General features: G+C 42.1%; 1 protein-coding gene across 5 annotated transcripts in view; it reads right to left on the reverse strand.

The window, feature by feature from the left end:
* LOC133777642 (probable aminotransferase ACS12) overlaps positions 1 to 8,452 on the reverse strand; it is a 28,780-nt gene extending 20,328 nt beyond the window's left edge. Inside the window, exons 1-5 of one of the 5 annotated variants that reach the window (XR_009868743.1) lie at positions 7,848 to 8,452; positions 7,627 to 7,761; positions 7,381 to 7,541; positions 6,412 to 7,250; positions 4,905 to 5,706 (exon numbers count right to left, since the gene is read on the reverse strand). Coding sequence is in view for 4 of the 5 variants with exons in the window: in XM_062217327.1 (XP_062073311.1) it covers positions 5,513 to 5,706; positions 6,412 to 7,250; positions 7,381 to 7,541; positions 7,627 to 7,761; positions 7,848 to 8,288 (1,770 nt within the window). In the remaining variant the exon portion in view is untranslated. Of the gene's footprint in view, positions 1 to 4,665; positions 5,760 to 6,411; positions 7,251 to 7,380; positions 7,542 to 7,626; positions 7,762 to 7,847 lie in introns of those variants that run through there. The other 4 variants (XM_062217327.1, XM_062217331.1, XM_062217328.1 and 1 more) reach the window with 4 other exon arrangements.
* Positions 8,453 to 14,288: the final 5,836 nt, after the last annotated feature.

Genomic DNA, 14,288 nt, shown 5'->3' on the forward strand with positions numbered 1-14,288 from the left:
TCTTCCTCTTGCTACAGAGGTTTTTCCCGAGCTTGACCATCCGTGATGGGTTTTGTTTATCAATGTTTACTTCTTCGTGCTCCTCAATGGCCTGGAGCTCGGATCTGTCTTCGCCTATTCGGGGGTCGATATCCTCACTTAAGACGACTTTTTCCTCCTCGGCGCTCTGAGGTTTTTCAATCTCAGGGTCCGCCAGGGGTCCCTGAGATTCCTCTTCACTCTGAATGGCCATAGCCAGCTGCCCGGGTTTGGACTTTCCCTTCATGGAAATGCTGTAGCATTCCCTGGCAGCGAGCTGATCGCCCTGGATCGTGCAGATTCCCGTCGAGGTGGGGAACTTCATGGCGAGGTGTCGGATGGAAGTGATGGCCTCGAAGGCTATGAGCGTGGGTCGGCCCAAAATGGCGTTGTAAGCAGCGGAGCAGTCTATGACCACGAATTCGAGTAGTTTGGATACTGTTCGAGATTCTTCTCCTAGGGTGATCACCAACTCGATCGTCCCTATCGCTGCTGATCCTTCTCCCGAAAAACCATACAGCATCATGGAGGTTGCCTTTAGATCGGCAACAGTCAGACCCATCTTCTCTAAAGTGGATCGGAATAAAAGGTTCACCGAACTCCCGTTGTCTATTAGCACCCTTCTCACTCTCCGGTTGGCGAGCTGGACTGCTACAACCAAGGGATCATTGTGAGGGAACTGGACATGACCTGCATCTTCCTCCGTGAAAATGATCGGTTGTCCTTCCAATCGCTGCTGTTTTGACTGACGCTGCTTCGGGATGAACTCCATTCCGTTAGGAGCCTTTAGTTCATTCACGTATCTCTTCTGGGCACCTCTGCCTGTGCCAGCCATGTGCGGACCTCCAGAGATGGTGGATATCTCTCCTCCGACCACGGGAGGAGGGACGTCCTGATCTATCCGAGACCCGGGCTGACTGGCTGGGGCTTCTGGAGCAGGTCGGCTCGCTGGGACCCGGTTACGCGAGTATTGAGCCAAGGGGCCTGCTCGGATGAGAGTCTCTATCTCATCTTTGAGATGCTTGCAATCGTCGGTATTGTGGCCGACGTCGTTATGAAAACGGCAGAATTTGGAAGTGTCTCTCTTCCCCTTGTGGTGTTTCAATGGCTCTGGCCTCTTCCAGGGGACCCGAGTAGAGTTGGCCAGGAAGATACTTTCCCTGGACTAGGTGAGTTCGGTATATGTCGCGAACACGGGCTTAAACTTGTCTACCGACTTGTTCATCTTTTGGCCATGCTGATTGTTTTCGCCATTGCCCTTTCTTTTGCCTCCACCAGGCTGGTTGCTCTGTGCGACGTTCGGGGTTGTTGCCGGAACCTCCGCCCCTACCCCTGCAGGCTGATCGGGAACCTGGCTGGTTCCCGTAGCTGAGGCCTCGGCTTCTTCCAAGTTTATCCACTCTTGGGCCCTGTTAAGGAATTCGTTGACCGAGCTGACTCCCTTCCTCTGTATATCCTTCCATAGGTCTCCTCCGACAAAGATTCCGGTTCTCATGGCCATGAGCTTGGAGCTATCATCTGCGTCCCTGGCTCGAGCAGCGACATTCGCGAATCTGCTCAAGTAGGCTTTCAGCGTCTCACTGGGCTGCTGTCTCACGTTAGCTAGGGAGTCGGCCTGGACTTGGGCGGCCTGGGAGGCGCGGAACGCCCTTTTGAAGTCAGCTGAGAAAGTCTTCCAGGAGCTGATTGACTGTCTTTTACTCTGCTTGAACCACTGCCTGGCAGGTCCGGTCAGTGTGGAGGGGAAGATTAAGCATCGCAGCTCCGGGCCAATGTTATGGGCCATCATTAGGGTGTTGAACATCCCCAAGTGGTCCGACGGGTCTCTGTCCCCGTTGAACTTTGACAAGTGAGGCATACGGAAACCAGATGGGTATGCCGTCGCTGCTATGTTGGGGGCGAAGAGTTCCATCTCGTCTCTCGAATCATATTCGTCTTTTTCCTTTTCTGATAGGAGCTTCCTCATTAGTTCTTCCATCTGAGTCAGGCGCTCGAGGGTTTGTTCCTGAGATCCTTGGTTATTCCGGGGCTGCTCGACAACCCCGGATCCATTGTACATATTAGGTGGGTTATTGCCCCTCCTATCTTGAGATAGGTTATTTGGGACATTCCCTCCGTTACGTACTCCTGACCGGCCCCCCCCCCCCCCTCGAGCGAGCCTGACTACCATCTCTAGCTCGATCCTCTCTGTGAGAGTTAAGGTGATCCCGAAGGTCGCCTCCCTAGGTGGTCTGGTGACTTTGTGCCGAACTTAATCGCTGACGCAGGTCTCCTCCAGAGAGATCACTCTGACGATTACCGGTCCAATGGCTCCTGCTGGATAGGCTAGGAGTCCGCCTTTGGTGGTGACGATCTGAGCTTTCCCCTGGTGCCCTGCTACGCCGGGAAGGTCCAGCAGACGGTGGGTTTCTCCAACTACTCCCATAGGCTGGGATGTCCCGGACTGGCCGAGGAGGAGACGGATATCTGATCGGAGATGGAGGATGCCTGACTGGAGAGGCGATCCTACTTCCGTCTGGACGGATCAAGTTTGGTGGGGGCCTTTCGGCCCTGCCAACTTGCTGGTCCCGCGCCGGGCGATCTGGACAAGGCGCAGGAAGGTCTTCGGGGATGGGCTGACGTCGTGGGCCCTCCCCGGATCTTCTTCGGGAATTTCCTCGAGCTCCTCTGGGCGTCCTCGAGGATGGCTGAGAGCTAGGAGTTGATGTCCTAACCGAACGGCTGTATTGTTGTTGTCTGGTCCCAGGCATTTCCCCGAAGTTTGCCTCTCGATGGTGCGATGAAGGGGTGGAGTTGGCTGCTGGAAGTCTATCCGAACGGCTATGCCTGGACCGATTACCCCGGCGAGACTTAGGAGCCTCACCTTGCCTCTCTCCAACGTTAACGTTGGTTGTGAGAGGGGGTAGTCGGGCTAGGATATCCTGGATTTGCTGACTAGCTGTTGCTAACTGGCTCCTCAGCTGAGCGTTCTCCATCTCCACCGCAGTATAATAACACGGGTTCGGATTAGATGGCCGGGGCGCCGAACTAACAGTATCGTCTTGGCCCGCCGGCTGCTTTCCTGGCCGCTGCTGGACTTCAGGAATTTGTTCATCAGGGATGGCGGTATGATGAGCCTCTTGCCCATCATGTTGTTCTGTCTCGTTGCCATGCCTGGATCAAGTAGTCACCATAGTTGGATGTTTGCAGCAGCACTAATCGAACTTGCTCTCAATGAAAGCACCAAACTGTTGACGCGGTTCTTCGCCAACAGGTAATTAAGAGAATGAGAGAAAAAGATTAGAGTTAAACGTGAACCGAAATAGATGTATGATCTTAGGGGACGAACGGGGTGACTCAAGACACGGTTTTTAAGTGGTTCAAAGGTTAAAATCCTTCTACTCCACTAGTCAATATTATTGATCTATACTCAGTATTTGGTTACAAAGTATTTCTTATAAGAGATTATTTTTCCAACCCTTATCAACTCCCAGGGTCTCCATATTTATAGGAGAAGGCACCTGGAAGTTGGTAAGGAGGTCATCTCGTGACCTTCTCATTTGTCCTATCAACTCTGTGACATTCATGATTAATTCCTAAACCTGACACATAAGTGTGGTCAAATCGATAGGTAAGGAGATAATGGGCCGCACGGCCCAACCCAGCTGTGGGTGTCTGAACACGCACGTTCCTGCTGCGTGTCCGAGAAGTCAGGGAGATATCGGACACGTGATGTCAGATATATGCACGTTTATCTTGCGTGTGTTGACTTTACAAGGGGTCATAGCCTCCATATCTAGCTCGTACCACGAGCTGCGCATTTGACCCGACCTTCGGCCTTCCGATTCCTTGCTCCAGTCCTGGCGAGTCTTGGCGAGTCCCTGAGGATTCCTCGAGCTAAGGGGGGTACGACCTCAAGACAGGAGCTCCGGTCTGGGGGATGTTTATGGACTAACCATGATTAGTCCGAAGCTCGGCCTGCTAATCAGCCCGTGGGAAAATCAGGGCGTATAGGTACAGTTCCCATGGAGGTAAACAACTTCAGTGGAGTCTTAATCGTTCTTTAATTGTGCCACGTGTCAACTGGCGAAAACACGGACAATATAGATTTTGTGTCATGGTATATAGATTTATTTTGTTAATCTCATTTCAAATTTATTTTTATATATCTTTTTTATTTTTAATTTTGATGAAGTATAATTTTATTAGATTGATATATGTGTATTGTGATATATCATATTTAGTTAAAATTATATGATCATTTCTCTAATTTTTTTAAGGTTGTACAATATGGTGCATTACAATTATAAATTAGAAAACAAATTCAAATAAATCTCTAAATATTAGATAATACACAATTTAAAACACTGATTGTTACAACTTGGATTGCGTTTGCTCGCAAAGCCATTTATCTGTTGGAGAAGAACACCACCTTGTCTTCTATTCCCCCCTTAAATTTGATGAAGTATAAATTTGTTGTTACTTCAGAATATTTGTTTCCTGTGTTGTGATGTATTAGATTTAGTGAATCATATTTTAAATTTATATGTATTTTTTTAATATTTACTTTTGTGGTGTGCTAGATAGAATTTGGTCATTTCTATTTCAAATATTTCTTTTTATGCTTATTGTTTTGATAATAAAATGTATTAGATTGTTCTCGTTGAGTTAGTTTGGACCATTTTATTCAACTAACTAACACAAGAGAGAGAAAGAGCAGGTGAGCTTAATCACTTCCAAAGATGGATTAGATAGTAGTTATTGCATAAACAAAGTTGGTAGCAAGCTTTTCTAACCCACTAAGGAAGCCTTTTCTCACTCACTTACGCTCCCTGCTTATAAAGGAAAGTGGCCTGAAACATAGTAGCATCAATTCGAGAAATGGCAGAGATAGTATTGGGACAAACCTCAAGAAAGAAGGAGAGGCAACCACCTTCAGTTCCATTTCTATGGGAAGTAAGGCCAGGGATGCCTAAAAAGGACTGGAAACCAGAGGCTCCTTCACGTACTTCGGTTTCAACTCCTCCACTCAAGCTCATTGCCTCGGTTCCTTTTGAGTGGGAAGAAAAGCCTGGGACACCACTACCTTCTTTTTCACAGCCACCACAAGAATCACTAACTGCACTTTTTCCATTACCACCAACACATGGTTACTGCTCCAAGGATGTTGAAACTGATGAAAATATCGAATATTACAGCAGTGGTGATTCCAATGATGGAGAATATGAAAATCAAAGTCTGTTTAAATTGGATCTTGAAACATATGGTTCGGGAACAGACAATTCATATAGTTCTGCTCCCTCTCTACTAGCAAACTGCCTGGTGTCATCGGCCGCGATTTCTACCGCTGTTCCAGCACACAACACTTCCTCAACTGAAGACAACAACAGTGATATGCTAGACTCCCCATCTTCACCAGCATCAGAAACAGACAGCAGTACAAGCAGCTATGCAACTGGAAATTCAAGCCTTGCGGGGGCTTCTTTCCTGGAATGCCTCTTCCCATTGTTTCCACCTAATTCTGGATTTCTTGGAAAGGTTGGGCCATCAGAGGAGTCCGTGACACCACAACAAGTGTGGAATCAAAAGTTTGATCATGAAAGTAACGATAGTCACATGGTAAGGGGGCCACAAACACTAGGGGAGTTGATAATGATGAGCCGGAGGAGGAGCTACCGAAGAAAGGCTGTCCAAATGAGAAAACAGAATCTGTCAATGGTAAACCTCCCATCTCATGCTACAACTTCCAATGCCATTATTACCTGAGAGTCTGAGACTATTTACTAATGATGCTACTACATGCCGTGAAAAAAATAAGATTATAACAAAAAATTGTAAACAATAACGCAAAGAAATTACACATACAACGGGGTTACACTTCTTTTTGGCACAATAATGGGAATAAACACATTAGAAAACACAATCATTCGCTACTTTTCACAAGGTAATCTTAAACACCTATTTTATCTTTCGGGATGTGACTTTATGATAGGAATTCACGAAGGGAAGGGCTTTTGGGTGCTGCATCTTTGGATACAGCAGCAAGATGATAGAAGAACTGGGCATCAAGAGGAAACAATCGCCCCAACTGAAACTGGCATGGTAAAGACAAAGCTAATACTTCAACCAAGTTTCAACATCACCTTGGAATAGGTTGTTCTTCATTTAGTTTCTGAAGCATTTTTAGTTTTCCTATCCTGGTTTTTTTTTCTTATATAAATTAATTGAAAAAGTGCATTGTAAAAGAGAGTTTAGCTGAAATTGTATGAAACTTCACAAGAAAATTTTATATCTAGATCCCTTACTTCTAAGGCTGAAAGCCCAAAAGAGTTCAAACTTGTAAAACAAGGTGATTTCCCAGAACAAGAAAAAAAAAAACTCTTAATAAACAAATAATTTAACCGTGAGATATACCAGTTTCAGTAATTCTTCGGATCCGGTCCATAACTACAGGAATATCATCTTCAGCTATAGTAGTAAAACAACAACGAAACCAGCCTGGCTCTATGCAGTGGCAAGCTGACCCAGGAGTTACATTGATCTTAGAAACATTCAACAGCTTATCCCATAACTCAAGTTCCCCTTTCTCACTGTACGATGGAATTAACCGACTCATATCAGCCCAACAGTAGAAACCAGCACTACTCTTTGCGCACTTGATTCCTAATTGCTCCAAACCTGCCACAAATAAGTTGTGCATATGACGCATCCTTTCTTTGTTGATCTTCATGTATTCCTCCAGGAATCTTGTATCTAAAAGCATCGATACTAGAAGACGCTGGGCAGGAGCAGAGATTGAAGAAAATCTTGTTAACTTTTTTGCAGCAGCCAAAACACTCTCGTTGTAAGAATAAATAACACCAACTCTAAAGCCTGGAATAGATAGGTCTTTCGACAGTCCGTATATTATGTGAACCCTGCTCTTTTCGAAATTCTCTGTCTCAATAACTTCTGCCATGCTCACAAAATCCTCATTTCCATACGTGGACCCAGCAAATATTTCATCAGAGATAACATGGATGTTCTTCTCCTGGGCAAAGTCTAAAATACCACAAAGTGTTTCCCGGGACAGTACATTGCCAACGGGATTAACAGGATTTGAAATTAGTATTCCACGCACTTTTACTCCTCGCTTTCTTGCCTGATTGAATGCTTGATCAAGAACAGTGATATTCAAAGTAAAGTTATCAGTGCTACGGCAATGAACAGGAATTAGCTCAACCCCAGCTCGCCATCTAACATCTCTATCAAAGCTGCAGATTTGTTTTTCTAATTAGATGACAAAAAGATTAATGCAATGTATAATAATCTAAAACTGGTTCCTTTCTCGTTTAGAAAAATCGTTTCATCAGTATTATAAGATCGCAGTATAATTACAATTACCCAGGATAATAAGGTGTGGGAACAAGAAATGCGTTTCCATTGTCTGCCAAGCAGAAGCTCAAAATTTCAGTAGCAGGGGTTGCTCCAGCGGTCAACACAATTTGAGATGGGTCAAATGTGATAGTTCTTTCCACGACTCGAGTCATGAAATCAGCAATAGCCTTCAAAGTCAATTGGAAACCATATCACATATTTACATTACTATAAACGAATCAAGCTATGCAAAATTAAAGAAGTTCAACACACCACTTTCAGTTCAGTCAATCCATCGAACGGTTGGTATGCTGCAATGCCGCTGATATTCAAATCGCCACCATTGGTTCCAATTATCGAATTAGTCAAATTACCAGAAACCCATTTATCAATCAGATCAAAACTCAACTGCAACAGTCAAAACCAAGCCAAAGTAAACCAAATTGACACTCGATAATGGTCTAGTAGCTAAACAAGCCAAAAAAAAAACTCACCTTGTTCTCGGCCAAACCAAGCTCAATAACACCATTAGGGTTACCCAATCTATCATATGGATCCTCCCTAACCTTATCCAATCCAATATAGTAAGGCGAGTCGTTCGGTTTTGCAATGAAAGTTCCCCGAGAAGATAGCGTGACCCGGCCGATGGATCCACGACTGGACAAGTTTGACCTCGAAGACGACCGTTGGAGTTCAGGAAGGTTCGAGGAGGACTGGGACGGCGACGGAGGATTCGAGGATGTACTCGGAGGACGGTGTCGTTTGAGATAGAACTGGAGGAAGTAGAAGAGGGCGCAGGGGATAAGAGAACCCCAGATAAGGCCGCCTCTGCCTTGCACCACGCCTTGGAGTGGCACAATGAGGCGCATGGCGGTGGTTCCAGAGGGGTTTCGGGTCGGGTCTTGTTGAGTTTGCCGAGAGTAGGTTCGGGTCATGAGAATTGGCGGGACGACCCGCCGGAACGTGGGGCCTGGGGATTTCCGTGGGAATGGGTTTGTTTTGGTTGGTTGGCAGTTGGAGTTAGTGAGAGAGAGAAAGAGATGGAGAGCTACTCCTCTCTGTCTGGTATCTCTTTTGGAAATGCACGTGAGACGGTCGTGATGACAATTAGAGTTTATTTTTATTTATTTTAAATAAACTTGCATCGTTTTTTCCTATGAGAAATTTTAGGTATACACACACAGCTGTCATTACCGAATAAAATTTGTTAAGAGCAAAGCAAAACACAATCAGAATCCTAATCAGTTTCTTGAGGGGGGCGCCCACATGGATCTTAATTCTCAGCACAAACTTCATTTATTTTTTGAGCAAATCACAAACTTCATTTATTGATTTGCTGGTTACTATGGACTTTACCTTATTTTTAATCTAATAAACGAATAGAAGAATAGAAAATATTTTTCTAAATCTCTATATATATTTCAATATTTTTGGCACAACACGGAAATGAGCATAAGCCTTTAAGCCACGACATAATACACTACGAAGAAAATATGAGCCTGAATCAGATACTACACGATATTATAAATTAGCATGACACGATATAAGTCTGTACATGACACGACATAGAAAATTTGAAATCACCATACGAAAAAAATGAATGGACTAGCACGAAAGCACAACATGTTAAAAAGCTCCATCTTTTCACAAGATCTCTATGATTTCTTTTTCCATTGAAACAAATAAGGGTTTTAAGCTTTTGATTGTTAGAGATATTTGTTTAGTCTCTATAAAAAATAAAAAATACTATTACAACTCTATGCAAAATAATACAAAAACACAATGATTGATTAAATAAGATTACAAGTCAATACTCAAAATACAAATAGATATAGAAAAAAAATATATGAAGAGAATGATAAGGACTACAACTCTAAAACAAAATATAAAAATAAATATGTAAAGATAAAATAGAAGAATAGAAGATAAAAGCAATGGTAGAAGAAATAACAAGAACAAAAAAGTAAAACATTCTCACTCACACAACCAAAGTGAAGAGCATTGGGGATCACCAACTTGAACAAGGTTTACAACCTTTGCCCAAAAACTTATTTTCCCCTATCTCAAGCACTAAGGGATTTTCTCAATATTGAAAATATCTCTCTGGAATAATCAAGCATTTAGGTGTATTCTTGCCAAGTGCTCTAGTGGATAGAAAAATAGAGTTGTCTTACAAGTGAGCATTATGCTTCTATTTGTAGAGTTTTGAGGTACCATTTGAATTTCAAATTCCACCAACCTTCATTGTTGTCACTAATGATTAATTGGATGTTTATGGAATTAAAAAAGAGTTTAAGAAGTTACTTGGGGTGTTAGAACCGTTTAAAGTGGGAAAAAGGGTTGAAAATTGGCTGAACACATCTCTGGTCGTGCCCACTAGCATGCCTAGCTGCGGTTGTGGCTTGCTGTCCCCCAGGCTGCGGCCACCAATGCTCCTGGCCGTAGCCACAGGCTATTTTCAACTCAAAAATGTCATTTTTCCAAACGTCCCAAATCATTTTCCACATGATTTTGTAACTTTCAAACACCTAATGGGAGTTTAAAAACATGTCTCCAACAGTCATGTTTCATAATGGCTTTGTGAAATCCAATCTCAAATGTGTATCTACACATTATTAGGTAGTATTTGGGAGTTACAAATTTGTAACTGATTTTGTAACTCCAAAATATGTCTCATTTTGGCACACACATGTGTCCAATTTTGTGATTCTCAATAATATGTTACAAGGTGTGACTAATCACATTTGTGTCACAAATCACATTTTGTCACATTATTTAATCTAACATTATATTATATGAAATAAAATAACATTCCCCTACTAGATTAAATAATCACTTCTTGTAACACTTATTTAATCAATCAAACATTATATTAAAATATAATATTCCCCCACTTGATTAAATAATCACTCTCTATAGAAACATTTGCATTAGTGCATAAATTAAAATGTCTTTCGACATGAATTTTACCTTAGTGTAATTATTACAAAGATTGTTGAAACTTTGGTTGCTGAAGCATTGAACCACTATCCATTGATAACAAACCGGTGATAACCACACACCTTTGCTATGTTCACTTGAGACCTCAATGTCTCGCTTTTGCACTGTTAATGTCCATGCGCACATTCCATTCATAGACTTTTCTTGAGAATGACTCACAATTCTCATGAGGGGCGACACCACCCCTAAGTCTATATAGGTAGAACTTTTACAGTATTTTGTTACCCTAAAATACTTGTCTTTTCAAGACCGAGTTCTATTAAAAAACATTTTGGTTTTAACCCTCATTTTGGTAACACACTAGTACTCATATCTCAGATGGGACAAAATTTGAGTGCTACTACGATTGAGTTGATTGACTTGTTATTACCTATTGAACCTAATACTAGTTTGGTTACTAGTATTAAGATAGGTTACCATCAATCGTGAATCTCTTTAGGTAGTCTAAGTCTCATCCCTTTAGTTGTAGAAATGTTTCCATTTGAATCATTTCATTTCTCATGTATGCATACTTAAACACTCTCATTATTTTATTCAAACTTTATTGCTAGCTATAGTTTGATTAAAATAGTTACATATTTAAAATAGTGAGTTTGACCATAGTCAACACCCCCATTATTTTATACTTCAATATCCAAGATAAACATTTTCCTTGAATATTAATTCTAGAAATCTCTTTGTTTCTAAAATTCTCCTTTAAGTTTTTAAATTGATTTCTTCTTGAAACAAAATATTACAAAAATAACTTTAGACATCCAGCATGTCTAGATTTATCCATTCTATACAGATATAGCCAAAGTGATTTAGAATGTGGAATTCCAAATCACCTATTTGATAGGATGACCAAAGTAATCAATTATTATCTGTTGACCCTCGATTTGGTCAACGACACGAAGTCAGATAAAAAGATAGAAATGAGATGAATTCAAGCCAGAAAGATAAATGACACAAAGAATTATAGTGGTTCGGCCCCAGGTGATGGTAATGACCTATGTCCACTTAGTGTTCTTATTAATGTAATGAAAACCTGCAATCAGTAAACTAGGGTTGAGTTTCACAAGCCTAACAAAAGATACAAGGTATTGCCTGAAAATAATAATTCTCTCTCTCCAGATCTAAAGATCCCTTAAATGAACCCTTTGAGTCTTATTTATAGGCTCAAGGATCTTCTTATGGGCCTTTGGGCCTAGATTACATTTAATACAAGCGTATCTCAAATAATAATGGAAATTACAATTATTACATATGTTATCCCAAAAATTTGAAAGGAATGACGTGACAGTGAAATTGACACGTGGCATGAGTCAGTAGGGTGATCTGGCTTAGTAATGGCCCAATACATCAGTTAAGGAATGAGACAGATAGTCAAGCCAAATACGCCCGATCGAAGAGAGTATTTAGACTGGGGATTGCTTGGCTTAGACCTCAGTTTAAAGACCCATATAATTAAATTGGTGCCAAGTCCAAGAAAGTGAAGGGGAGGTATGAATTTTGGTTCAAGATATAAAAACAGTAGGTCCGATCGGACCTAAGCTTAGGGGACCTCTTGTTAAGCTTGGCTCGAATGAGTTCAAAAAGAATAAGGCTCAAGTTTTACTCAAAAGGGGAAAGCCACATAGTGGTCGATCGAGCATACACATAGGAGGTACCTTCGACCATTCAGGTCCAAGGAGAAGTAGATGGTGGCTCGGACCACCTTGGTCCGAGGAGAGAAGCCTAATGCCCGATCGAGCATTTGGTTGAGCGAAGAGGTTCAAACCTAGTTGGCCTAAGGAGAAGGATGTGTGCCCGATCGAACGTGGTCTTGTGGGTACCTTGGACCATTTTGATCCAAGGAGAGGTGGTGGCTCAGACCACCTAGGTCCGAAGAGAGAGGACCAAGGTCCGATCGGACCTTGGTTAGCCAAAGGAAGCTTGGACCATTTAGGTCCAAGTAAAGGGGCATTATGCCCGATCGCACAAGATCTCCCCCGATCGCACATGACCTCCCCCGATCGTGCAAGACGCCTGCAGGAGCGCTTGGACCATGTTGGTACGAGGATATGCTAGGAAGAAGATGGCTCGGACCATCTTGGTCCGAGGAGCAAAGTGTAAGGTCATATTGGACCTTGATTGAAGGAGTCAAATAAGGTGGTTTGAACCACCTTAAGCCAAAGAAGACAACCATTGTGTCCGATCGGACACAATGGAGGAGTATACCTCGAGTGTAGTTGACCTTTGGTCCAAGGAGAGCCATGCGTATGCTACCTTTGACCTACGTGAAGCTTGAAGAATAGTCAACATGCATGAGAAGCTACGTCAAACTGCCCGAAAACTACTTCAGTGAGAATTGGTCTAAGCATCCGGGAATCACTCAATCCTCACTCGAAATTAGGGATCAGTTATATTTTGAATGTTTATTTTGTAATATAAATATTAGGTAAATAATAGAATATCCCGATCAAAAGGGGATATCAGTTGAGAACCCAGGTCTATAAATAGGGACTTGGGAGGATCGTAAAAGGACTTTTGGCAAAATTGAGAGTGAATCTGTATTCTAGAGAGAGAAAGTGTGTTGAGAAAAACCCATTTTTGTATTCTGGAGTATCTCACACTGAAGAAACTCAGTTGACAAGGTTCATCTGATCTTGAGTGTGAATATAGTAATAAAATCTCTAAGTGGATTAGGCTATTACCGATCATCGGGGCTGAACCACTATAAAAACCTTGTGTTATTTACTTCCGTTCATAAAAAACTGTCTGTTGTCGTTTATAATTCTCTTGAAGGTTGTCGTAGTTGACGTTCTCACGTCGTTGGCTAAATTCACAGCCAACAACATAAATGCGAGATCACGTATCAATAGGTAGTATCTGATATACTGCGACCAGCCTGGTCGCCCATGAAATATGTCTTCTGCCGAGTGAATTCTCCTCTAGTCGATGGTCGACCAAAAACGTAACTGCTTAAATGGTCACGCGCATCCCACGTGCGTACTGGTCTTGCCACATCATCAGAAGAATCTTTTTGGGTAAACATTTGCCCCCAAGTTTATTTTACTGCGACTAGCATTTAATAAACTTACTCGACTAGCTATTCATCTGACCTGTCACATCTGTGAGCACCTTTTCGAAAAAGTAAGCAATCATGACTTTTACAGTTTCCCAAAAATATTTTGACGGCTAATGCGATTTCCCATGCATCGAAACCTTACCCCCATCCTTACCTCTTTAAATGCACCATGATCAGTATAAATATATTACTTTTCACACTTTCCACTTTTTACCGTATCCTTATCTCTCCTCAAGAACTCAGAAGAACTTCCCAAGAAAAACCCAGAAAGCTTTGGTGATCCGAGACGTGTTCGATCAGCTCCGAGCAACAACCTTCGTGATCTCTCTGAAAACCGCAATCCAAGTAATTTTTGAACTCATCTTCTTTGTTGTACAATTTAAAATAAATTTCGTAAGTTTTCTGGTTTGGGTTTTTAATGTTCTTGAGAAAAACTTTGGGTAATCGGGTTCGTATGTAGAAACATGATAGACTAGGAATTTTAGGTAGTAAAAAACATTAGGTGAGGCTTAGAAATTAATGTGGAAAATAGGAATACTGTTTTAGGGCCCGAAATCGAAGTAAAAATTTGATTTTACTGTTTTCGGAAAAACTGGGGTTTTCCCGCCTGTTTTTCGGAGTCGATAAGTTTTCTTAAAAAAACTTTTCACTTCCACTTTTTGATCTATTTTATTAAACTTCTCGCATGTTTTTAGTGTTTATGTTAGGATGTTGCGAGTCGTATAAAAGCTTAACTTTTATACACGAGCAACGTTATCCTTACATTTCTTCTTGTTCTATTTATTGGTCATAGATTCTCACTTTCCCTTACTCTTCTCAGATATTCATGCACGATCCTTGGGGAGGTGAGAGGCCAATAGACGACGATCTTCTCGCGTTGTTGTTT

Source organism: Humulus lupulus, chromosome 5 (genome assembly GCF_963169125.1).
Source record: "Humulus lupulus chromosome 5, drHumLupu1.1, whole genome shotgun sequence".
NCBI lineage: Eukaryota > Viridiplantae > Streptophyta > Magnoliopsida > Rosales > Cannabaceae > Humulus > Humulus lupulus.